The sequence below is a fragment of the Diadema antillarum genome, unplaced genomic scaffold (genome assembly GCF_040938485.1).
Source record: "Diadema antillarum isolate AM-2024a unplaced genomic scaffold, OU_Dant_1.0 seq00002120_RagTag, whole genome shotgun sequence".
Lineage (NCBI taxonomy): Eukaryota > Metazoa > Echinodermata > Echinoidea > Diadematoida > Diadematidae > Diadema > Diadema antillarum.
This window is the reverse complement of record NW_027272760.1, coordinates 20,755-46,998: the sequence shown is the minus strand read 5'-3', so window position 1 is coordinate 46,998 and position 26,244 is coordinate 20,755. Positions and strand designations below refer to the sequence as shown.

The following is a 26,244-nucleotide window of genomic DNA, read 5'->3' as shown; positions in this document are numbered from 1 at the left end:
CAGGGAAGATATTAAATTGTGATATTTTGATAATGTCTGCAAAGCAGTTTATATGAATATGCGAAAGAGTGAGCTGATGTTGTCATCAGTTCACAGTAATTATCATTCCATTGATCATGTACAGAAACAGACAAAAATTCAATGCTCCTGTTATCAAGGTGTAAACATGATGTCATTAACCGGTTGAATAACTTCTGAACAATGATCAGTTAGATTCAGGATTTGAGACTGGAACGCAATATTGCGTTCGAACGGAAAACTGGAATTATTAAAAAAACAATTGTATGTACAACCTATACGCCAAGTTGTGAGGGGATGACATCATTACTTCACTATTTGTATATTCATATCGACTGTTCAAGAACAGTTACTATTTCCTGAAAAACTAACAAAACTTCAAAATGTCATAACTTTTTTATTTTTTATCCGATTATTGTTCAAATTTTCATTGTTTTTCTATGAACATTTTATTCATATTCAGACTAACTTTAACTTGCACTGGAATTCCCCTTTAGCAAAGTATCCGAAGTACACAATTCTTCTCTCACGTGGTGTCGCATGGAAATTGAAATTAAATAAATCAACTTTAATATCGACCACATCCACCAAGATTTCTGATGGGTTACTGATCGTTTTGTGTTTGTATTTTTTCCATGTATGTTTTAGTGGATTGGAGCCGGTACAGCAACCTGGAGTGAGGGGTTGTAGGGAGCCTGCGGCTGGTACATCGGCTGCGGGTAGACAGGAGGCTGTGGAGGGTTGTACATCTGGGCCTGGTTGTACGGAGGAGGCTGTCCATATTGAGCTTAAAGAAAACAACAAAAAATAGGGTATATAGGTAAAAACGTTCAAGGAAAGGACACACAAACAAAGAAACTGAATATCACGTTTTTCCATATTTGTATGGTCTTTGCTTCCTCATTGACAGTATGTGCACAGTGCTAGTGTATCAAAGGCAATTACTTCCGAGGACAATGGGGTCATCCCACAAGACCGACAACCACAAGTCATACAGCCCACGAGTTCGACATTGAAAAGAGGTCCATGAGTCAAACAGCTCACGAGTCATACAGCCCATGAGTTCGACACTATATAGGCAAATAATCTAGCCCATGAGTTCAACACTAGGTAAAAACAGCTCACGAGTTCGACAGATACAACACGGGTCTCGTAGGAATTGTTAGCTTGGTGTCGAACTCATGGGCTGTATGACTCGTGAGCTGCATAGCTCATGGGCTGTACAACTAGTGAGCTCTATAACTCGTGGTCTGTGTGACTCGTGGGTGTCAGTCTCGTGACGTGCACCCCTACGTTTGGTTCTATCTTATACGTAACGGAGGCGTTTATCAACTGTGTTTTGCTAACTGCGTATTTTTGCACGTCTATGTATTAATCAATCAGGCAGTGTTTACTAATAAACAGAGTATCCCTATTAATTGTGCAATTATTGTTCCTGTTCTAAAGGACTGTTGTTTCTGTAGTAGTGACTGAAACTTCTAATGCATAAAAAAAGAAAATGAAAAAAAAAAACCAACAACAAAGATGTCTTACTCGCAGGATTAACGGTAGTCACAACCATGGGCGTTGGCTGATGGTGGGATACCTGTGAAGAAAGGAATTTACAGTTTCAGCTTCGAAAATGTCAACATAAGCATACGCTACACACACTTACGCACACGTGCTGGCAAAGGCGAATGTCACACGTGGATTAACCTTTTTTATCGTATTTTGTTAATAGCCTCGTCAAGGACATTCATTTATATACGTCATATACCAATCAGTTCCTGTTTTAATAGTTCCACCATTTCCCCCTGTTAAGCCTCTAGTTTGTTGTACTCTCACTGGCACTCTTGAAGCCGGGTTGGGGTAGCACTTTTAAAGAGATTGTATAGTTCTGGTTGAAATGAGGGATGCAGATTTTAAATTTTGCAGGATAATAAAAAACCATTTACAAAATGTCAAAGAGCATACACTTCCAAGTGATATTCAAAGTACATTTGACGCAAATTGGCTTCCGGATACCTCAGCCATTTCCAGACCAATTTTCATCAAATAAACTTTGAGTTCCTCTCAGAATTGTATGCGCTTTCATATTTCATTAGAGGTTGCTCATTATGTCACAAAAATAGTTGTAAACCTGAAGCCCCATCTCAACCCAAAACTGTATCATTCCTTTCAGCCACAAAAAAGTGAATAGCCACTATAAAATATGCCCATGAACGGTAACCAAATGCTCGGGAGTGATGGACGTGAGATATAGAGCGTTAATAGCATTCATAGTGCGGATTGCTCGCGTCATTCTACTTGGTATTAAATTTGATACATGGGGATTAAAGGAAAACAGGCCAAGGATTCAAGAGGGCGCTATAACATAGACCCACGCATCCGAATCGCCACCCTGCCGGCATCTGCCATGTTCCTACCGTAAAAGAAAAAAAAATAGTTCTTTCAGTATGTCGACAATGGTCGATCTAAGTATAGCTACAGACATAAGAAAAATCATGCAAAGAGAGACAGGAGTAGAGAGAGGGAAAGATAGAGAGAGAGAGAGAGAGAGAGGGGGGGGGGGGGGAAAGAGAGGTTTCGTGTAATACGAATCAGAAAACTGCTAAGTGGATAACGGCTTACCACTGTCGTGTGCTGTGTTGTCTGGGTTGAACAGCAGACGGCGCCACAGCAGAAAGCCGAGCCGACGATGGACACGATGAATTCGGTGAACCCCAGGATTGAGAGAATGGCGTCTGCCGCCACACGTGCATCCTGTCACGTGACAGAATATTGGGTCAGATGAAACGTCAGAAGGTCAGAGGTCACTTGTGAGCAAGGAATATCCATCTCCAGTTTACATCTTTATACTGAATTCTGAAATCCCCATAGACTTAATACACAAGCCACCAGTTTCTGTGTGGAACAGGTTAACAAACTTAAATAGTATCCTTAAAAAAGGACATCACATAAATATGTATTGAATACTGGAGGACTAACAAACAAAGTAGACATCTTGTTTATACAACAAGTGTTCATGACTCAGTGCTGGAACCAAAATTGATGAATTTAGGATACAGGTACTTCCCATCACGACTGGAGAAAGAGACAAAGCAGAAGAGGGTAAAGACAGACCAATTATAAAATTTATCATGTATTATGGTTCACTGTTTGTTTTTCATTGCATTGTTGTATCATTAGTATATCAGTATTCAAATGTTGTAATCATATATTATGTTGGAAATGAAATAAACGAAACGAAACGAAACAAAAAATCATCATAATACACCAGTTCGATTAAAGCGGAAGTGTATCATGCATACCCTAAGTGATTGGTCGCAGTAGTCATTGTACCATTCGCAGTAGATGTAGCTACTGACAGTGGCCCCTACGGCTCCGGTAATCAGCATTCCAACAGCAATCATGGAAGATAGAATCGACATCACCATGTAGCCAACGATCTGTAAGAGAAAATTGAAAAATAGAATAACAACAAACAAAACAAACCATATAAAGCGAGAAGGACGTGAAACGGTGATATCGGGATTAAAGCTCTGAGATCATTCAAAATGTGCCTCTAGCACGTGATTGTCAGTTCGTGAAAAGTTGGAGACGTGACCTTCCCGAGAACATTAGTTACCCCCCGCCCCAACAAAAACAGAACATGCAGCATGAAGCGCACATATTCCATCTTCTACTGCTGCTGTTGTTTGAAAGTTCTAAATCATACCTCATGTTATTTGTCCACTTCTTCCTTTGTCCTGTATTTCATTACTTTTTCGATATCAAAGGGACTTTCCAGACCACTTTTATAATTTCCAACCATGTAGTACATAAATCGAATAGTGCCATGCATATATTTGTGGAATTATTTGTGGTCCTAGAGCAGATAAACCAATACTCTGAAAAACGGAAGACATGTTACACTGAACAATGATGATGAAACAAGAGGCTCACATTATCATAATTATTCCAGTAACGTAGCAAGGTAATTCCGTTACAATACCATTACTCAGTAACTTCACCTGCGTAAAATCTATGTGTGCTTTCTCCTTTTTTTCTGCTTCCCTGAGCCCCCAATCATGCAATTTTATGTGAAGCTGCTATGTCATCATCCCCGTTCATTGTGATTTTTAGTGAATTTTGAAAACATTCTTATTCTTCGTCCCAATCAATAAATTCTGCAACTCTGTACCCAGTGTGCACAATTTATGGGTGTTCAAATGCTAAAGTCTAAAAGTCATCCGGAAATCTACTTTAACGTACATTTCAGGTTGTCAGCTCTTCAACTAAGCCACGTTGTATTTGCTTATTCACAGACAGCCTTCTACACCCCAATTCTGCTACAATATCCATTCGATCAGGATGCAGTCAGTATTACCGTCTATTCTTTTGTCCTGGATAGCTCTAATTCAACATGTCTTTTTTATTCTGTTTTTAGTACGTTGTATCGGTTAGTTACGTTTTAACATGCCAATAGTACGTCTTGTTTTCGGGAAATGACGGTATTTTATGTGTGTGCTATGTTGAATACAGAAAGACTCCGAGTATTGATTTGAAATTGAATTGAAACAAAAAAAAATGAAATTCAATTGATATAAGGAAAAACGTTTAGATCACGACGTAAAGTGTGCACAGTATTACTGATAATACAAGAGATGAGAAGACCACATACTGATAATTGTAATAGCAGAAGAAAAGAATTAAAGCCAACTTACAACGCAGGTATTCTTGTTGCCGCTGACGATACCGAGGATTCCAGCTGGTATGTAAAACTGTGAGAAAATTAAGGACAATAAAGCATGATTATGACCAAACAGAAGAAATCAATCAAACACACTTCTAGTTTCTTTTACTTCTCGGTTACGTCTAATAGAGTGACACTGTCATTTGCAAGTGTCTCCCCTCTTTTCATCATTTTCTAAAGCTTTCACAGGTGTTTTCGTTGTCGAATATTTTTGTCGTTGTTTTCCCCCTAATCTTCACGATTTGGAGTATGCTGGTATAGAGTCTCAAAGTTCTAACACCATGGCACCCTACTTACGCCGATCCAAACCCATCCCAGTAGGCCCAAGAGCTTTTCTAAATAAGTTTCCAATAGGATTGCACTAAGCATCACTCCTCACTCCATCTCTTTCCTCATGTTTATCTTCTTGCTTTAGCTTCCATTAATTTTAAGCAGCAATTTCGAAGGGAATGTTAAAGACTCTCATAGACATTTCAGCGCTTCAGCAAGCGAGTGTCGGGTTAAATGTCAGGACTGGTTAAATCAAACGCAAACCGCATTTCTGCTTTCTTTTATTTCTGCCCTCATGACTAGGAAACTGAATTTTAACTCATGGTCGTTTGCATCTATATATCCTTGAATGCATTTCATTTCATTTTATTTCACTTCCAACATACTTACAATTAAAGTTTAGCATTATGCATTATTGCACGAAACCATTACAATTACACAACGTTATAATAAAGTAAAGTACATATCTGTGTAGGCCTACTGTGAATTGAAGTACTAGAGTATATTAAGCGCTGTTATTTTTTATTAACATACTGAATCAATTGTAATTGGTAGTCTCCTTCTAAACAATAACATGAACAGAAACGAATAGCACACAAGACAGAGGAAATTTTAGGAAAAAGTCATCGAGAATGCCCATCATTTTGATATCATAATGTTACTGGGGCCCAATGTATGAAGACTGATCACTGAGAATGCATGTTAGTCGCCTTTAATTTTGCTTTTCTTGTTGTTTATAGCTTTAGTCAGAATGTTGTCAGAATCTCGAAATATTGAAGTAGGAATCCCACAAGGGTCAATATTTGGACCTCTGCCTTTTTTCTATATTCATAAATGATATGTGCAAATTGTCATTTTCACATCAGTACAAAATTGTGTCTACACGCGGATGATGCTGCAGTTTTTTGTAAAGAGAGAAATATTAATGTTGTTTCTAAATTGCTGCAAAAGGAGTTTAAGAAGGTATGCAAAATGGGTGAAATTTAATGATTTAGAATTGAATGTTAAGAAATGTAAGTGTATGTTGCTTGGTACAAAAACGGAGAGTCAATGATGCTGTTTTAGTTATCAAATATAATAAGGAAACAATTGACCAAGTTCATGAATTTAAATATTTGGGTGTTGTATTGGATGAGTGTTTCACATGGAATAAACAAATTGAAAAGGTATATGTGAAGGTTTCTAAAATCATTGGGTATATCCGACAGTTAAGAAAGAACATTCCACGAAATATTATTTTATGTTATACAATGCATTAATCTTGCCGCATATTGATTATGGTCTTATAATCTGGGGCAGAAGTACAAAGTGCAGTATCAAAAAATTACAAAAATTGCAAAATAGATAGGCTCGTTTGGTTTTAAATGCTGATATTTCAATATCCAGTACTACTCTTTTAAGACAATTAAACTGGCAAACGATTATACAAAGGAGGCAATACCACACGTATCTTATGTATAAATTGATTAATGATATGATGCCAGTGTATTTAAAAGAAATAGTTGTTTTTCGTCATGTTAATTTGCGAACTCGATATGCACTCTCTTGCCCGCTAAAAATCAATACACCCCGCAGGGAATATCATAAAAGATCTCTGCATTATCAAGGGTCAAACCTTTGGAACGACTTACCTCGTTTTATGCAAGTTTTGTCATCTTTTCCTATATTCAAAAAGCAGAGTAGAATTTTATCTCTCAAGTTTTAACCCTATTGTGAAATTTTACTAGGAAGAACAGAGTGCAATACATATATGTTCATTTCTATGACACCGGGAACTGATATATCATTTGTTTTGTTGTTGTTGTTATAGTTGTTTGTTAACTCGCGTTTTATATTCTCTCCGTTTCTTTCATTCTTATTCATGCTGTATTTTTATCATAGTATAATTTTGTAATATGCACATCCTTTTTTTTTGCTCTCTGGTTGATATGTTTCCGTTTGTTTTTATTGATTGTAACGTTGTGTATTTGAATATATGTTTTGTATCTTTTCATTGTGCAGGGCCCCTTGGTAGAGCAGTTTTTTAACTGAAAGGGCTACCCTGTTGAAATAAAACGGAAATAAGTAAATAAAATAAATAAGTCACCATTTTGAACCCTAGCCCTTGTATTTAAATGCAAAGTATACACATTCCTCTATATAGACCTCGGCTCCTCTCCCAACATAGGTGACACACAATGAACACAAACTTAAGGCTGCGGCCAGACGTACCAGCACGGCTGCCCATATGCCGTAGGCGACATACGAGATCGACGTCGGGAGAATGAGTTGAGCTATGGCCACGATCACCGAACCGATACCGCAGCACAGCTGAATCCAGCCTGTGGACCGGCCCGCCGACCCGTTGAAGTCCGACCGCTGCTGCGGCTGTTGCTGGACGGCGACGTATTGGACGGGCTGCGGCTGCTGCTGCAGGACAACCGTCTGAGCCGGGTAAGTGGTGGTGGTCGTTTGCATGGTCGCTGAAAGTCTTGTCCTAGTTCAAGAAAAGAGGGTCAGAGATGAAGCGTTTAATCGCGAAACGGGCTCTGGCGCCATTTTCAGTAAAATAAAGTAGTCTAATGTAGGTCAGTCATCAGGACCCCATTTCATAAAATTTTGATACGACAGCAAGTCTTGCAGGAATGGCAATTTTCGTGCCTACGACTAGAATCCAGTTTCCATTTCCATCCAGTGGGAAGTTGCCATTCCAGCAAGAGTTGCTATTTTAGCATCTTTTATGAAATGGGGCCCAGATAGAGCAAAATAAAACTTCTCACCTCACATGTTGCATAACAAGGAATATTCTCGACCTTTCTTGAAGTTATGTTAAAGAATCTCATGTTTTTGTTTGTTTGTTTGTTTGTTTCTTAGTTTGTTTGTTTGTTTGTTTTATTTTATATCTGAGAGGATGGCTGGATAGCCCATATTCAGCTTCACTAGCTAGTCTTCCACGGGGTCCAGTTGGGTGTGAGGCGGGATCACTTCACTGGGCTATACACCCACCCTGTAGCTCTTTGCGATGAATGAATGAAGCGGGATCTTGTACGTGCATGAGTATTTTCTTCGTGTCTTTTTCTCTCTCTTTTTGAGATAATGAGAAACCTCTTATGAAATATGAAAGAGCATGTGATTCCACCAGGAATTCAGAGTTTATTTGATGACAATAATTGGTTTTTGAAACGGCCGAGATACCCAAAACAAAGCGATCGTAATAAAAGGCGGGTTACACATTTTATCAAGATTGTTGTGTTTTACTCTGCTTCTGGATATCTCCAACCGTTTCAAAACTAGTTTTCATCAATAATAAACCTTTAGCTCCTCTTAGAACTGTATGCTCTTTAACTTTTCATAGGGTGGTTTCTAAGCATCTCACAAAAAAAAAGTCAAAGGGTAAATCCTCACCTCAACCATTACTATACCTACAATTCAATCGCAAATATGAAGGTAACTCGTTTGCAGGAAACTCTTCCAAGGGCGCCACAAATTCTTTTTCTTTTAAAACAATGTTTGATGCCGCCACTTGTGCCAAACTGGATCTGCCTCAAAGACAAAGAGACCATTGGTCCATGTGTCTCATTGCATAATGGCCAGCCACTCTCTGAGAATGCTATGAGGAAGATGTTGTGATTCTAAGTACTTTTCGCCATCCCTCAAAAAAGATGAGCGATTATATAATGGTAAAAACATGTGCATTGTTGGTGCCAATATAAATTCGGTAAAGATTGAAGAAAAAAAAATCAAAATCCAAACTTACTCGATTGAAAATGTTTGGAAATATATCTAGCATTTTTATTCATGAATAAGTGTACTTGAACATGTTGAAGATTTGTATTATCACATCAGTTTTCTTTATCGGAATTAATCGGAAAAGTGATAAAATCAGCTTTTCGGGAGGGTACAGTTTCAAACACTTCAGTTGATACAGCTCTGACTTACACTTTGGTACAATCGTATTCCTGTCAACCTCATTGCTCAAAGAATACTGTATGAAATATACAAAACAATGCGTCTTAAGTTTGCCGTAGATTATACATAGACCGATATAAATAATTATCTTTATTGTATACAGCATGAACACATGCAGCATACAAATCATAGCCATATCACTTGAGCTTGTGTCTACCTATAATGGCATTAATTGATGTCTGTATATTGCTTTTAACATCTTTGGCTAATAGGCAGTCTTTTGTTGATTTCACATAACACAGCACGAGAATGACAAAGCAAATCAACTGAAATAAAATACCATGAAGGATTTTAATAGGTTTGCTTCAGCGCTTGTATTTCTGTTCTGCATCGCACGTACACACTTTTTAGAGGAATTTTAGTCCTCTCTTTTGTCTCGGATTAGCCACCTGTATACCATACACAACTAAAGCATGCAGTTTGACTGCCGCGCAGTCGAGTTATGAGGGGCCTAAACTACCACGCAACAATTATTCATATTTTGTAGCACACAATGCACATGACTCTCCCTTTATTTCCTGATAAGGGCCATTGATCCTGAACAATGGCCAAAGAAATATATCAGACTATATAGAAATGATATGTTACGGTGACAAAACCTTGTAATCTCAAAAATGTCAAATGTTCAGGAGAGCGAGAAGACATGGCAGCCAAAGTTCTCGATGGGATCGCGGTTTCTTCACCATGCTGTGGTGGCTTCATTTTTGGGGTGAGACAGGATTATATGATATGGACAGAACGTTACTTGACTGATTATCTGACAACTACAGTGTAATCTAAAAGAGTGATTTTTGCCAAAATTTGTGATACAAGATCTTGTCACTCCAGCGAATATATATATATATATATATATATATATATATATATATATAGGGCCTATATGTGTGTATATATATATATATATATATATATATATATATATATATATGTGTGTGTGCATAATTTCATTCTTTCCATAGATTTATTGATTGATTTTGTTTCCGTAAGATAGAAATGGGTCAATTACACAAAACATTAAACAACACAAGGAAACTAACGCGGAAGTTGGTAAAAATATGGCAGGATGGCCATACCCATCTCCATTTTACCAAACAGCATCGAGACTGATTTTTTTTTTTTAATTTTGTGACCTTTGAACCTGACCTTTAAAGGGATGGTATAGTTTTGGTTGAGGTGAGAATTCAGCTTTTAACTTTTTGCGATATACTTAGAAACCACTTTATGAAATGTTTAAAAGAAGCATGCAATTCTAAGAGGAATTGAAAGTTAAACCTGAAATTGGTGAGATATCCAAAAACAAAGTCAAACAAAGCGATCCTAATAAAAGGTGGGTCCAACTTTTTATTAGGATCGCGTTGTTTTGGATATCTCAGCCATGTCCAAACTAATTTTCATCAAATAAACTTTGCATTCCTCCTGGTATTATAATGCTCTTTCACATGTTATGAGAGGAGTTCTATGAGCTCAAAAATAATCATCAAAAAAACAAAACAAATCTTGAAAACCTAAAGCCCCATCTCAACGAAAACTGTACCATCCCTTTAAAACGAAGGAACTCCAAATACATCAACATGCTCGTATTTCAAGAAATTCCTGGGTCAGGTCCTCAGTAGCACAAAGAGGAAGAGGGCACGAATGTCGTCATGGCGGTGGAAAAAGGGAATTTCCCTTTTATTCATGACGGCAGCTGCATGGCCTTAGATGCAGATTTGGGGCTTTGTATTCAGGCCAGGCAAGCGAAACGACGGAACGCAAAATGGGCCATTCGTATCCACGTCATGGCGGTGAACACACACTGTAGGCATACAGTAATAAGTAGCAAAGGGGAAAATGAACCTCGCTCAGGCATAGGGACATGCACCCTACACTGAATACACTTAACCCACGGGTGTACAAAGAATCCATGTATTCGTCCATGCACAAATACATGTATATTATGCACACATTCACAGAGAGATGTTGAACCAGTTGACTTCTTCTGTGATCGAATAAGCTCCACCAGTGAACTTTCGAGACACTCGTCGTATCTCTGTGGGTACCAAGAACACACGCTCAATAAACTCTGCACGGTTTTTTAAAGCGAGATTTCTCATCAAAATACGCTCTCGGAAGCATCCTGGTGCTAACAGTTTGTATAGGTCTAACAATAATTATGTTGATGTGATGTCGGTTTGATATGATTATAAGTAGATGAAAAAGAAAGAGAGAACTAAAAATGTAAATCAAATCCACTTAAAATTTACAAAATTGTAGCTCTCCTATTTGATGTGGTTTTTTTCTCTGATCAAACCTGCAACTATCAATAATAGCATCATGCAAATCATCATCATCGTTTCTGCTATTATTTTTTTATATCAGATTGTCTTCATTGTTGTTATTGTTATTGTTACTATTAATGTCATATCATCGTTGTCATCTTATCATTATCATTAATGTTTCTATTCGGCAAATGGTGAACTATTATTACTTTCACAATACATTCACAATAGCACTATACTATAGAATCGTATCACTATAGATCAACAGGGGTACAACTCACACTAGCCTGCCTGGTCAAGGAAAAAGCAATTCCAGTGTACCCGATTGTTTCTTTCTTGCACATCAATAAGAGGAGCTCTGGAGGTCGAATGTTCACCAGTGACCCTATCTGGGGACCCTCGTCGATACGGACTACCACCTCCATGGGGCACAACTTAAGGTGTATAGTTTAGGGGAGAAAATAACGCAATGGAATGAGTTTTAGAATATACACCCCATCTTCTTGCGTATTGTGACGTCATAGAGCACTGCGATGCAGAAATCCGTATAGCAGGCCTACCTCTTAGTTGTCATAATCATGGAAAAAGTAGTGAGCCAACGCGACCCCCTTTGGGTGTAAGCTTGTCCGTGATATCCATTCCTAGCATTTGCACTACAGTATATTCAATAGGATGCATTGACGTAAATAACCACTTGTCGTCCTAAGTATTGTCAGTGCTATTTAGTATCAGAGAAGTGTTCTTATAATCAGCTGTTGTTCGGTTTTATTTCAACAGGGTAATCTCTTCAAGTTAAGTTAAACATTATCTAAGTTTCGAAAAGAGCACTCAGTGGAAGTGAAGGGTGTTGCTACTTTCTATTGTGTTAACCAAATGGAAAATTAATTTCATACTATGTGTACATTACAGCACAACGACTATGATGCGCTATGCGCTATTAGTTTCTGTGTATCCACTGATAAGCAATGCCTGCAACTTAAATTTCCCCTCAAAGTAAGTGTCCTGTGTACATTTTTGTGAGTTGCACAGAATGATACGGACACTTATCGAGATGGTATATACAAAGCACAAAATAATGCCGGACTACAATACAATATTACATGTATATTACAGCGGGTGTGGTCGAAAAGGTATTAAAACAAAGCTATTGAGCCTACAAGTATGAGGAGAGCTGAATGCAGCATGATGAAGCAAAACGAATGGTTTTGAAAACAGACAATGCCTAACCATGTAAACAGTCTTTTGAAATACGCGTTGTTGTTTTTTTATTCTCAGGATATTCAAGTGGAAAAAAAAGAACAGTTTAGGTGAATTCTACTGTTGCTAGATGTTTGAATTAACAGTTTGTTTGCATTGTTGTGGACATGAGTTGCATTCCTGGAACAAGAAAGAGATTGGTGAATATATAGGTGAAATACTTTAGTTTGCAGATGCGACATGTGGTAAAAAAAAAGGGAAGAAGAATAGAATGGAATGTTTGTCCTTCCATAGGAACGGTTGATTAAAGTTTTTGGCTGTATTCATGTCAGTCGCGCAGAAGAAACTAAACATAACAAAGGGGAAATAAACACCAAGGAAACCTGCAGTGCAAACAAAGGATGTATATTGTTAGCAGTGCCTTTGTTTCAGGCACAAAGTATTCATCCCCATTAGAATTGTTTAGGTAATTCACGCACTGTAAGGACAACTGAAGAGATATTTTTGTCTACAGTGTTGATTATGCACATAGTGTGCTTGACGACACCAGGCTTGGAGTGGGCCTCAGATCGGTATTCCTTCAGGCGGATGACAAAGGGTATAATAGGTACACACAGACGCAATGTGTGAATGGACAACGAATGCATGCGCCACCATGAATGTGACTGTGTACGGTTGGCGCTCAGGTACTGTACAATGATTACTGTACTTGGGGGTCCCCATGGAGACAATTATTGTGTGCCATCTCGTAGTCGTAAATAAATTGGATTTTTGGGCTGAACTTGTTATAGGGTATATGAATTGCTACTTTATGTTTGCTCTTCTCCAAACGAAACCATTTGGAGAACGGAGAGCGCACACATAGAGCAATGCATAAAAGGAGAGCAAAGGTATAAAGCAAGATACAATAAGCTCCAAAGGTCAGTGTGGGTTTAAAGTCTGATAGTGAATTCTTACCAATATTGTTGGACGAGAAATTGTTTAACTCGTATATTTCTAAAAGCTCGAGCGAAAATTCTCATTCAGATGACGACTTCAGAAAAATGATAAACTTAAAGGGATGGTATAGTTTTGGTTGAATGAGGGGATTCAGGTTTTAACTTCTTGTGAGATAACTCCAAACCACCTATATGAAATAGTAAAAAGCATACAATTCTAAGAGGAATTAAAAGTTGAAATGATTGAGATATCCAAACACAAAGAGGTCCCAATAAAAGGTGGGTTTCATCTTTTATTAGGAACACTTCGTTTGACCCTTTTTTTTCTGATATCTCTAATATTTGATATAAATGATTTCCAGTTATCTCACAAACCAAAAATTAAAGCCGTATTACCCATCTCAACCAAAACGATGTCATATAATCCCTTTAACCTTTTTCTGACGTCACTTGATACTATCGAGCTGTCCCGTCGAAGCCACCACCAAAAGGAGTCTTCCCAATGGCATGTTTGCGTGGTATAAAAGCTCATTTCACGGCAGGAAAAACAAATACAAAAAACACGAACGTGTAAGTTATAGACAGACAGTGGCCGTGACTACGTGAGAAACTTATGGCAGTGCTGAGCAAAATGAAAAACATAAACCCGAAATCGTGAAGAGGAAAAAAAAAAGATACTTCTTCACATAGTATGCAGGATTTCATTATTACGTCAGAAGATCATCGATCAAAGCAGCAAGACTTATTTAAACTTTATAATCTAAATATTTTGATAGCATCCTTCAACCACATTGTTGGACCCCTTCGAAAAACAGCAATTTGCTGAAAGGGCTATCCATCCCACAAGTGGTAACTAAATAAATACAAAAATACAAATACCACATTTGAAAGTCTGAGGCAAATTTCGAATTGGTACAAGAATTTTTGACTTGGGAATTTTCAATTTGGATAAGAAAAATATGTTTCTCGCTCCTGATTAATAATCCTTAATTTACATCGAAGTTTTAGAGAGCATATCTTTTTTTTTCAGAGAGACAAGCACAAGGACTTAGATTTCCTATAACTTGACCATGCCTATGATTAAACTAATCTTGAATACAACCGAAGGGGAATAAGGTTTACATTGAGCACGCTGATGGGAGTATAAGAGGCGCATTAAAGTGAATGTATTTGATATCTAGAGGGGTTCTATTGGAAATCCTCGTACATAGATAATAATATTTGAATGTGTATATACAAACAAATTTTCAGGCCACTGTCGATAAATCAGAAAAGATTATGTATAATCGATTGTTTAAATTAAGCCCAAACAGAAGTTCTTGCCCAAACAGTCATATGGATGAGATATTAAAAAAAAAAAACTTTACCAGCGCTCTTTTAAAGACAATTAAAAGCCAACAAATGGTCATTCTGAAAGGACAACGAAAAATTTAATATTCCAGTAGGCCTACAGTGTAAATTTCATCAAAATTGGACCAAACCTTAGCAAATTATGAAATTGTGAAATTTTCAAACACGAACCGTTCATAATAATATCTGAGCTAATTTAGGGCTAAGCTGATGATGCCGTCTCCTCTTGATTTTGAATGATCGTGTATGCAAATCAATAATGATAATAATAACGAGGAAATTTTGATTTTTCCTGCTATATAGTTCAAATTTATTTCATATTTCCATTTTCTCAATGATGACATTACAAAATTATTGACAACAAAACAAGAGTACAAAATATATACAAACATGTCTTTTGATTGTAGAAGAAAAAGAAAAAGAAAATATACTTGACACAAATGTACATGGTCATATCGTATGAAAATGTCACTAGTAAGTATAAGAAATATGATGGGGCCTACATAAAAGCTTTAAAGCTTGTAAAACTGTAGGTTCCCGAGTTCATAGGCATATAATTTTACACGGAGAACGGATATGTTTGTCTTGACCAACTAAAATTACACCAGTACAAAAAAATCGATGAGTAATAAACTAATGAACCACTGAGATATCGCACAAACCAGACTGCATACAAATCTCGCAGTGTTTGAATAACAAAAATGCTATATTATTAAAAGATGTATCGGTACCATGAAATCACTCGAATAACTTGGTGCTGCGGACAAGGACAAAAGACTGGGAGCATAAAAAGGTTGCTAAAAGCTTGGTAGCGTGTATCCACTAAGTAATAACTGTTTTAATTTGCGTTTGAAGGTGAATAAAGATAAGGAAGAAGTGATATCTAGAGGGAGATCATTCCAATATCTGGGTCCAGTAAATATAATTGTCTTCTTTGCAAAAATAGTGCGAGTACGGGGAAAGTGATAGGCGTCACTCTGGCGAGTGGGATAACAGTGGATAGAACGATTCCTTTTGAACATGTGGATAAAAATAGATGGTAATTCATTAGTTGTTAGTTTATACATGAAAATTCCGAAATTGTAATAAAATAAGTCTGAAATTTTCAGAATTCTGTTTTGATGGAAAAACAATTGGTATGGGCAAAATATCCGGCGTGGTTTATGATTCTTATTGCACGCTTTTGAATACGGAGAAGGGAATCTAGTAATGAGTGAATTGCATTTCCCCACGCCAAAATTCCATAATTGAAGTGTGGAGATATTAAACAAGAATATATACTCTGCAAAATATGAACAGGAAAGAAATGTTTGAGCTTATTCAAAGTCCCAATATTTCTAGAATACGAATATACGAATATATTACGATTTAAGGAAAAGGGCATAGATGCATGTGAACATTTCGTGTACTATACGGGGGCGGATCCAGGAACTGGATCCGCCCCTGCTATAACTAGAACAAGGTGAGAAGTGATGACCTCAAACCACTCATTTCCGTTTTCATATTGACTGTTCAAGAAATGTTTTGTGAAAAAAAAATTTGATCAACCGTTTACTATTGTGCTTATGCAAATTTACGCTTTCTTTTCAGTGTTAGAATATCGTGAAAATAGCCTGTAATACTCCTTGAACAAAAGAGTGGAAAACATGCCCTAGACGATGAGTGTCCGTCTATTCAATGTATTCTGTTAACTCATGTCGTAAATCCAGTGGTTATTATGCCTGAACTTTATACTTTGCTTCTATTTTATTCATATACATTCTATTTGGCATGCACACTATGTGCGTGATAAAGTGGAGTTGTGCTCTGTGCTGTGCATTACCTGTTTTATTGCTGTTTATAGAAATTCATTGCAGTGCTGTGGATAGAATTTTATGGCGGTGTGATGCAGATATTTTTCAGACATGGCAGATGGATCTTATTCAGTTTGTTGAGGGAGCAAAGCAACCGAACGAGGGCGCAGCGGTTCACTATAATTATGCGTCTTAATATTACCCTACAACTTGACAACAAACCAGCGGCCCACTACTGATCCCCGAATACCGGGGGAAGACATAGGCCTACCTCGAACAAAATTTCGGGGGGGGGGGGGTAGGCTATAGGGGACCAAAAAGAATCCATTTAGGACATCATTATCCCGTAAGTGGCATAATCTTATTATTGTTACTATAAGGGGTTTTCGCCTCATATTCTTGATTTCTATCCCCCCGTGTAAAGAACGAGAAGTCCATGAGAACCCAACATGTAAAACACTGATGGAAATAGAGTTCACGCCTGCTCCCATATGCAGCGGTTTCATACACTCCCATAGTCGCAAATGACCTGTATTTATCTACCATCGCAGTTTACAGACCAAGGCTTTCATTTACGTCACTCCATTGTGAGTGTGCTTCAGAGCCGAACTTGAATCTTTGTTGTATTTGTCAAAAGCAGTGACGAATTGTATGAATATGCCATTACCACCAACTCGTATAGATATTTTCCCCCACTTTCATGACTATGGTTAATGGGGTGTCAACGGATAAAATATAGAAACTATTAAATGATTACGATTCATGGCAGAGTATAGGGCCTATACTTCCCATCTTCACCAACGCTGCTTGTTTTATGAGAGAAGGAAGTGATTTTAGAAAATGAGCTATTAGGTTTAGTGTAACTCGAATTGTTTCTCTTGGTATTATTGCATTTTTCTTCGGCTGCTATGATTATGTTGCACAGAATACGCCTCGGGTATTTTGGTGACGCCCCGGTGGGGGAACCAGTCGAGGCAAGCACCGCGTGTTACTATGACGACCCACCTGAGGCACGAGACAATGAACTCCGTGCTCGTACACTAGGAAAAAAAGGGGGAAGACTGGTGGTTAAATGTAGATGGCAGAGTTACAACCCCGAACATAATGCTCCCCGCAATCCCCACCCCCCCCCCCCCCCCGGCCCTCCCCCTTTTCCAAATAACAGAACGAAACAAAAGCGGGGGAATTCCAAATCAATGTTGCCTCCACACACAGACTGAAGGGTAGTTATTCACGGACGGGTGTAACATGAATACGGCGACCTATGACTGCTCCACAAAGGTGAAAATATGTACAAAAGAATAATAGACATGGGGTCATCTCACTACAAGAAAATGAGCAGGATATAATTGCGCACACACACAATTCACAAAATCCATGTCACTCACATAAGCACACGTACCCATATCAGGTACACAAACACACATACCCATTTCGCACACATAAACATGTGCACTGATACGCGACCATAGTAATACATGTACCAAAATGCGCTAACTAGCTGGAGATTTCCTTCTCTCTCTTGTCAGTAAGCAGGTTTCTAATTAGTTCGTTTCCTATATTAATTTTCGTATTTTGGCTTAGCCGTCATTTTAGTTTATCACATGTCCTCAGAGCTCTTCATTATAAGATTAGACAATTGCTCGGAAGGTGGTGATCTGAAGCATTTTCCCCATAAAACCGTTCTATTAATGTTCTGTGAGATAACGCCGCGGCGTTACATCGATACGAGTATGGGTACACCATATGCGGGATGATTTTCAGGAAAATTAGATATGCATTTTAGGGTATGCACGGTGCTACCAGTTTAATTATCATAACAGCACTTGCCACCTACTCACGAAACGTATTTGCCAAGCATCATATATGCATTGACTTTTTTTTTTGACGCCTAATGTATTATGTGCGTTGTCATCGTAACGATCCTGGTAAGCAATTAGTCCAGATGGAGACTGCGTATATACTGTAGTGGTAATATCAAGTTTCACTTATCACTGGTGAGCACTCTAATATAGCAGGAGTAAATAGACTCTTCTCTCGATGTTAATGTGCTTTCGTGAATGATTTGGAATTGGGGAAAAATAATTTAATGAGACACGTCAGTGACATATTGGAGTCGACTAGGAAAACAAAGTACACTGTAAAAACATCGGTGTTAGATTTAACACCACGGGTGTTAAATCTAACACCGATCAAACTTCAATAGAGGACCACACCCACAGGTGTTAAAAATGCACTGTGATGGTGTTGAAAAGTGTTCACCTGACACTTCGTGGTGTTAATTTGACACTGTACCTGGTGTTATTTTGACACTGTACTGGTGTTAATTAAAAAATGACACCACATGGTGTTGATTTGATATTTGTTGGTGTTAATATCAATGGTTTAACACCCGTCCAGCTTCAATAAGAGACCACATCAGTTGGTGTTACTTTGGTGTAAATTTATTTTCACATTTTTTCAAAAATCTAGTATTTTAATGTAAAATTCTTGATCGTCTTGTTTAAATTAAAAATCAACAAGAAGTGCAGTTACGAAGAAACTCTTCAAAAAAACAGTTTAAAATTTGGAAATGACACCCGGAGGTTTTAATTTAACACCATAAATGAGCATCGAAAATTGAACACCAGCTCGGTGTTCACTATTTAACACCGGACTTTTTGCAGTGTAACAAAAAAAGAAGAACATTTATGGGAGTCTGAATAATTATATGTTTTTACATGACTTTGATATTGGTCTCAGTATTGAAGACCAAATAGAATATTGTGCTATAAATATTATGATTATAATAACCGTTAGCATTAATGTCATCATCAAACAGGTGCATTAACAACATTCAATACTTTAAAATATACCATCACAAAATCTGTTACATTCAAAGCATCATTAAATGCAGGGTTAAGATAAGCTACAATGCCAACGTGTTTGTACTTTTGCTCACACTTAATTCGGGAGTCGTGGAGCGATAACAAACATCTTGTAAACTACTTTACATCTATTTCTGCAACCTACATTTGTATGTGTGTGTGTGTGTGTGTGTGTGTGTGTGTGATAAACATTTGAAATAAAATGCGTTTTTTTCTGATAACACTTTTACATTGTGCGTGTGATATGAATAGTTAGAATATAATTACATATTGTAAAAGAATATCATATACGAATACAGTGTGATAGCAATCCTTGTACATGCTGAGTGAGCGTACAGTATTATGAAACAGTCCACCATCTTATTTAGTAAAGAGCTCTTTGAACAATCAACATATTCAAAACAAATCTATAAAGAAATGTTGGAATAGTAAGATTGGTAACTTTAAATTCGGATTAAAAGTGTTCAATTGTCCATGTACTCCAACTGCGCAGAGCCTTTTACACATAACTTAATCATCTTTATTGGTGCAGAGGGGGAAATAAGTTATAACTTTAATATTAAGCCCACTTCCAATGTAGCGTTTCCAAGGTATGAAGAAGACATCTTTGTTTATGTCTGATAATGGGTAGGCCTGCTTCTAATAGATTGGACTGTTTTGCAAAGGCGAGGGATTAAATGCTTTTGCTCATAGAAGATGCAGTAGCACAGAAGCCTTCTCTTACAATTTCACCAAAAATGCGACAAAGTTAAAAAAAGGTGTTTGCTTCCTTACTCAGCGTGAATCGAGTGCAATGGCTCTGAGAATAGTGTCGATTTTGCCGTTCAGACAATGCAGTGTTGTGCAGTACAGAAAACTGCACACAGAAATGAACTTGTATAGAAACTGCAAATCTGTAAGAACCTCCACCTGTTTTGTTCTCGGTTGTTTCGCCTATGATATTGGAGAGTCAAGAGATCACGAAATGGCAAAGTGCCGAGTTGTATCATGTTACTTGCATCTCGTTGCATATGCACGCACTATGAAGATCGAGCACAGCCTCATACATTCACTCAATGTTGATGTACTTTGTGTCAATTGCTCTGTGCACAATATGTTGGGCCTACTATAATTTTCTTTATGCAGAGTGGCGAGGCACGTATTACAGGATGCGGCAATAATAACTTATGTACTATTAAGGATGCTCACTTACATCTTACCCCTCGTCCCAACGCATGAATTATAAATATCAAGACGGCAATATTTACATTCTCTGTTGCTTAAAAAAAGTCTTTATACCCTCCGAGCTACAAGGTTTGTTTGTCGATACGATAGCAGAGTTTTGAGAATGCAAGGACTTTTCAATATCATATCATCCATCAGCATATCTTCATGTCATTCAAACACCAGAGAGAGAGAGAGACAAACACACACACAGTCACAAAATACACCCACACATAACACATACACCCACACACACGCACACATATACAAAGATACATGGCCAGTATAGATATACGTACCCAGAATATAAAACAATCGTGGAGGGAGAGGGGGAAAAAAGAATCTCATATGCGCTACTGTTGAATCTAGGCCTATATATACCGCGCATTCATAATGTTACCTTTGCATAGTGTTATCTCTGCCTACAAATTCTTTACCATTTCTATTGTGCTTCTTCAGCATCTTATTTTGACCTGTCGAGTCTATTCAAGTCATGGGGCCTACATACTTCAGAATAATTATTACTGACCGGTAACCGTCATCACTGCCAATTAACAATGTGAAACAAATGCCCGTATGTATTGTTTCTCGTATAGATGTGTTGATTGATAAATGTATTTCATTTCAGAGACTAAGGAGCAGATGTATAAGTTTGTGCGTGCACCTTGAATAGTGTTGGCTGGTGCCGGGGAGGGGTTTTAAACAAGCGCAATCAAATCTTACCCTGATTTGTACTGAAATGTACATAATAATACAAAATGGTGTAGTCATAATAATCACACGCGGTCGGCTCAAAGGAAAGTGGAGAGCACGCAATGGCCTATGCGCTTCATTTCATAGGACGTGCTGCACATTTATATTACACACTATTTACCCGAGGCATTAAATTACGCACGTCATCCCCAATTCTGCGATCGAAAAAAACAAAAACAAAATAAACGCCAGCATATTAAGCAAATATGGTGACTTTCCTTTCGCCACCTTATCAGCACCGTGCGGACAATAATCTGTATACTCATACGTGCTTTTCGTTCGGTGTTCTGCATAGCAAGCATTTGAATGAATAAACAAACCATCCAAAGCTAGGCAAGAAGCTCTAATAGCTGTACAGTATAATAGATTCGGAGAGTGAATGTCTTTACCTTGTATGTATAATGAAGGCCTTCTTTTCACCACAGGATGGTAAAGAAATAAAGAACAGTTGAATATCCCCTCTTCCGTATTTCTGTGCAACGCAAGAGTCGCGTTTAGGAAACGGCTTGCATTTGCTTGCGAATATCCACAGGGAGTTCCGTATGAGCGTAGGCCTACGTGTTGGTAGCAGCGCGCTGACGTCAAATCCTCAAAATAAGCCAAAGCAGAGATATGTGTGATGTGTAATCGAGGACTCGATGCTAGTACGGAGGCGCACAATACTCGCTGATCATTCGATCCGTAGTAACACCATGCATTGCTTATACTTCCCTCGAGTTATGTTTATCATTTTTTTTCCCGCACAGATCGCATGCATGAGTAGCTGCGGTTCGTTGTGCAGTTTCTCGCCATAGATGTCGCTTTTGCATCATTGAATGTGGAGTCCCTTCATATAAAGACAGCATAATGTACATGATGTAAATGAATAATTACATCTATTTAGATCTATTCATATCTATATATAGATATATAATATATACATATATATGAGACCCTGCATCACAAAACCAACAAAAAGTCGCCAGACATGGATTTTTAGTGAAGGACAGATTCTACTAGAGCAGACTTTAAGCTTTAAAATGATGTATAAATCAATACAATTGGACTCCCCTAACGTACCTAAATGCTGGATAGAAAGTACACGCTCAAAGTGTGAACTGAGAAAAGAGGCTCCAGAGGGTCTATTCAAGCGTGTCGTGCTAGCTATGCGATAAATGGGACAAACACAGGATTATATCAATTAAGCTGAAATCAAGTGTTTTATTAACACATTCTATCCATGTTTAATGTCAACTTTCAAAGCAATTCAGCTTCAATTTCAACTTCAATTTCAACTTTATTTCCATTTCCATTGAATAAACAGGGAAATTTATGTACAATACATTAACAGAACATATTTGTAACAATTTCAAAGAGAACGTACATGTGGTCACAAGTAACAACAGAAATTCCTTTTCTGAGGTATATACATTATACATAACACAAAGATAAGAATGGGAATGGAGGGTCCCATTAAAAAGCAAAGCTTGTAGGATATGGGACCCTCGAAAAAGACATACACAAAATCAAAGAAACCAATGTCAACTGACATTAAATTAACGAAGGAAGGGGAAAAAAGAAAGAAAAAAGGAAAAAGAATTAAAAAAGGGGAAAGTGAGACTATGGTACAACACGTGCCATCGTGGATACAAGCACACTGGACTTCATGATGTAAGTGCAATTATAAAACGCTCCCTGGATTGATATTGCGAAGGATTGGGTGCATATACCGGTATAAATGAAGAAGAACGGATATAAAAAAGAGAAAGATAATAAACACACTGTTGTCTGGTACAATAAAAGTAATATCTGAGGAAAACTTATGTTTGATAGATTATTTTCTTAAAAAGATGATTCCTGTATGATTTCTTAATGCTTGTAAAAGAGATGAGTTGATTTAGACAATAAAACCGAACCTAATTCGGTTGTATATCATAAGGTTTCAATAAAAATATTTTTAATTTGTTCTTAAAAGAATTCAAAGTTTGTACTGATACTATGTCGTTGGGAAGTGAGTTCCAATACTTTGGCCCCTTGTAGGTGAAGGTATGCTGAGCTAGCAAAATCCTAAAAAATGACAAGTAGAATTCATTGGATTGCCTTGTTGGATAATTATGAACGGATTGATTTTTGAAAACATTGTTTCAAATATACATGGAAGATTATTTTTATTATAATTAAACAAAAATTGTCCTAAATTAAACAAATAAAAATCTTTGATTTTGAGTATTTTATTTTCAAAAAATAACGGATCAGTACGAGACAAAAATGCAGTGTGACATATTATGATACTCAGTGACTTCTTTTGTAGCAGAAGTAATTTATCCAAGAGTGTTTGATATGTATTTCCCATACAAGAATACCATGATTTAAATAAGGCAATATGAGTGATGAATATAAGCAGGGACGACAAAGGAAGACAAAATTTAATCTTGTTAATTATACCAATATTTCGTGAAATAATTTTACATATACTATCAATATGAAATGTCCATGAAAGCTTATTATTAACTGTTATTCCAAGAAATTTGACATATGAAACATTTTCCAGTGGTGTGCCATCAAAGATGATATCAACAGGTAATGCCTCTCTGGAGTTGCTAAAAAGCATAACATATTTAGTTTTTTGAAGATTGAGAGTTAATTTATTTATTAGCTTTTATCCATTGAGCGACTTTTTCCAATTCAGAATTTAATGTATTTACAAGGGTAAGAGGATTATTATGCGAAAAAAATTAATTTGAATCATCCGCAAAGAGAATGAAAGAAAGAATATCTGATGATCTACAGAAATCATTCATGTAAATAAGAAACAGAAGCTGACCTAATAAACTTCCCTGTGGGACCCCACATTTAACATTTGACATTTGTGAATTACAATCATTTAAAGAGACATATTGCTTCCTGTTCATGAGGTAGCCCCTGAACCACTCCAAGGCCTTCCCATGGACTCCGTAATGGTGTAATTTATTAAGTAAAGCCTTGGAGAAGTCCAGGAAAAAACCTATGAGATGTGAAGATTTGTCGATAGCATGTGCCAATTTTTCTACAAAACTCAATAATGCATGTGTGGTGCTATGTTTTTCCCTAAATCCAAACTGAGAATTTGAGAGTATATTATTGAATTTTAAAAAAGTAATAGAGTTTTGGACAATGCACATAACAAAGAAATTGGTCTATAATTATGAACACTTAACTTGTCACCTTTTTAAAACAAAGGGATGCTATTTTCATACTTTCAATGACAATACCATTAAAAAGGGATAGATTACATATGTGAGCTAAGGGATCCGCAAGTGAAGATATTACCCCCTTTAGCAGAAAATTACTGTTGTCATCGTGTCCAGCACTTTTTTTTTGGAACGAAAATCAGAAAAGATGTTGATTATCTCCTGACTATATGTTGGACTAAGAAACATTGAGTTTGAATTTCGTGTACCTAGAAACTCAGATTTTTTTTCTTTTTGGAAGAAAAGATTTTTTTTTTTAATCAATAAGGGAGGCGGATTCATTAATTATAAGTGTGGGATTAGATATCAAAGGTAAGAAAGAAGCAGATAAGAATATTTCCAAAAAATCTTGTGAGATTGTATTTTGTTTCAATAAATCTATATAGAAATCTCCCATTTTGAAACTTTTTTTATGAATAAAAACTGGGTCCTTCATCAAATTCGCAAAATATTCCAAAAATAATTTCATATTCGCCTGGGTCCTTTATAAAATTCGCAAAATATTCCAAAAATGATTTCATATTCGCGCTAGGGGGTCTTTACACTACACCTGTTATCATGTTTCTACTGCCAGGAATTGTAATTTCAATAAAAAGAGATTCAATAAATTCAGTCATACTGTTGAGCACATCACGAACTATATAATCATACTTTTGTGAAACATATAAAGCAAAGCCAACACCCGCCCTAGTTTGCCTGTTGTTAACTACAAAATCATATCCGTCGAGGGCGAAAGGAAGACTAAACCTTGATTTATTGGAAAGCCAGGTTTCAGTTAAACCTATTATCGAAAATTTTTGGCTGATGGGATTATCTAAGAGTAACCTCACTTCTTCAAAATGTTTATTAATACTCCTAATATTAATATGCATGAGAAAAAAAAATGGTATCATCATACTCCTTGACAACAGTATTAAACTGGTTGAGAGTAAGATATTCCGAAGATGGACTTTGCAATTGGTTCTCTATATCAAAGTGATAATCAAATTCTTGCGACGATGAATTAAAACTATCTTAAACACAATTATAAAAAAACATATCATTTTGATTATTACTTGCTTCTCTTTCTGCCAAAGAAGGTCCTATTTACCGTATCAAAAAGTCATCATCATTAATTGAATTAAATGCAGTGTCTATTGGATTGTGTAGTACAGGGTGAGCGTGATTGCCATTGCTTGTGTCCACGAGGGCACCTATAGAGGGCAACACAGGGTATTTTCACATCTTGAATGTCTGTGATGTTCGAGACTAAAATGAAAGAAAATGCTACATCTAATATTGGAAACAGAGTCAATGTAACATTAATCCCACACACGAGGTACCACGTATATTACAGAACAACGTATTAACAATTATCTAAAAGCGTCTTCAGCATTGCTCTAATATAAAATAGTAATTGGAATACACCAGTAAAGAAATCAGATTACAAAAGGAAAAAAATAAACTAAGTAAAATGTCCCTATACATTTATGAGTATTTTATCAACCATTTTCAGAGAGAGAGATAGAAAAAAACACCTCTCCTATACCAGATGCAGACATATTGAATTCAGTCATGTGTGATTAACATTAACAAAGTTATGTACATGAGATGACATAGATACAACATTGGTTGAACGCGAATAGGTGAATGCCTACCATCGTATGGTCACAGTGCGAACAATCAATAACCACCAGCATGGCGCCCCCCCCCCCCCCCCCACCTGTCACGCCCCGCCGATTAGGCA

At 37.1% G+C, this 26,244-nt stretch overlaps 1 protein-coding gene across 1 annotated transcript; it reads right to left on the bottom strand.

Moving 5' to 3' along the window:
• Positions 1 to 662: 662 nt before the first annotated feature.
• LOC139713986 (uncharacterized) lies at positions 663 to 22,010 on the bottom strand. Its single transcript, XM_071625707.1, has 7 exons — positions 21,699 to 22,010; positions 7,214 to 7,478; positions 4,704 to 4,760; positions 3,309 to 3,446; positions 2,629 to 2,760; positions 1,552 to 1,603; positions 663 to 805 (listed from the first exon to the last, which is right to left on the bottom strand). The coding sequence occupies exons 2-7, from the start codon at positions 7,457 to 7,459 to the stop codon at positions 663 to 665; spliced, it is 768 nt and encodes a 255-aa protein (XP_071481808.1). The 5' UTR covers positions 7,460 to 7,478; positions 21,699 to 22,010.
• Between the last annotated feature and the right edge of the window lie 4,234 nt (positions 22,011 to 26,244).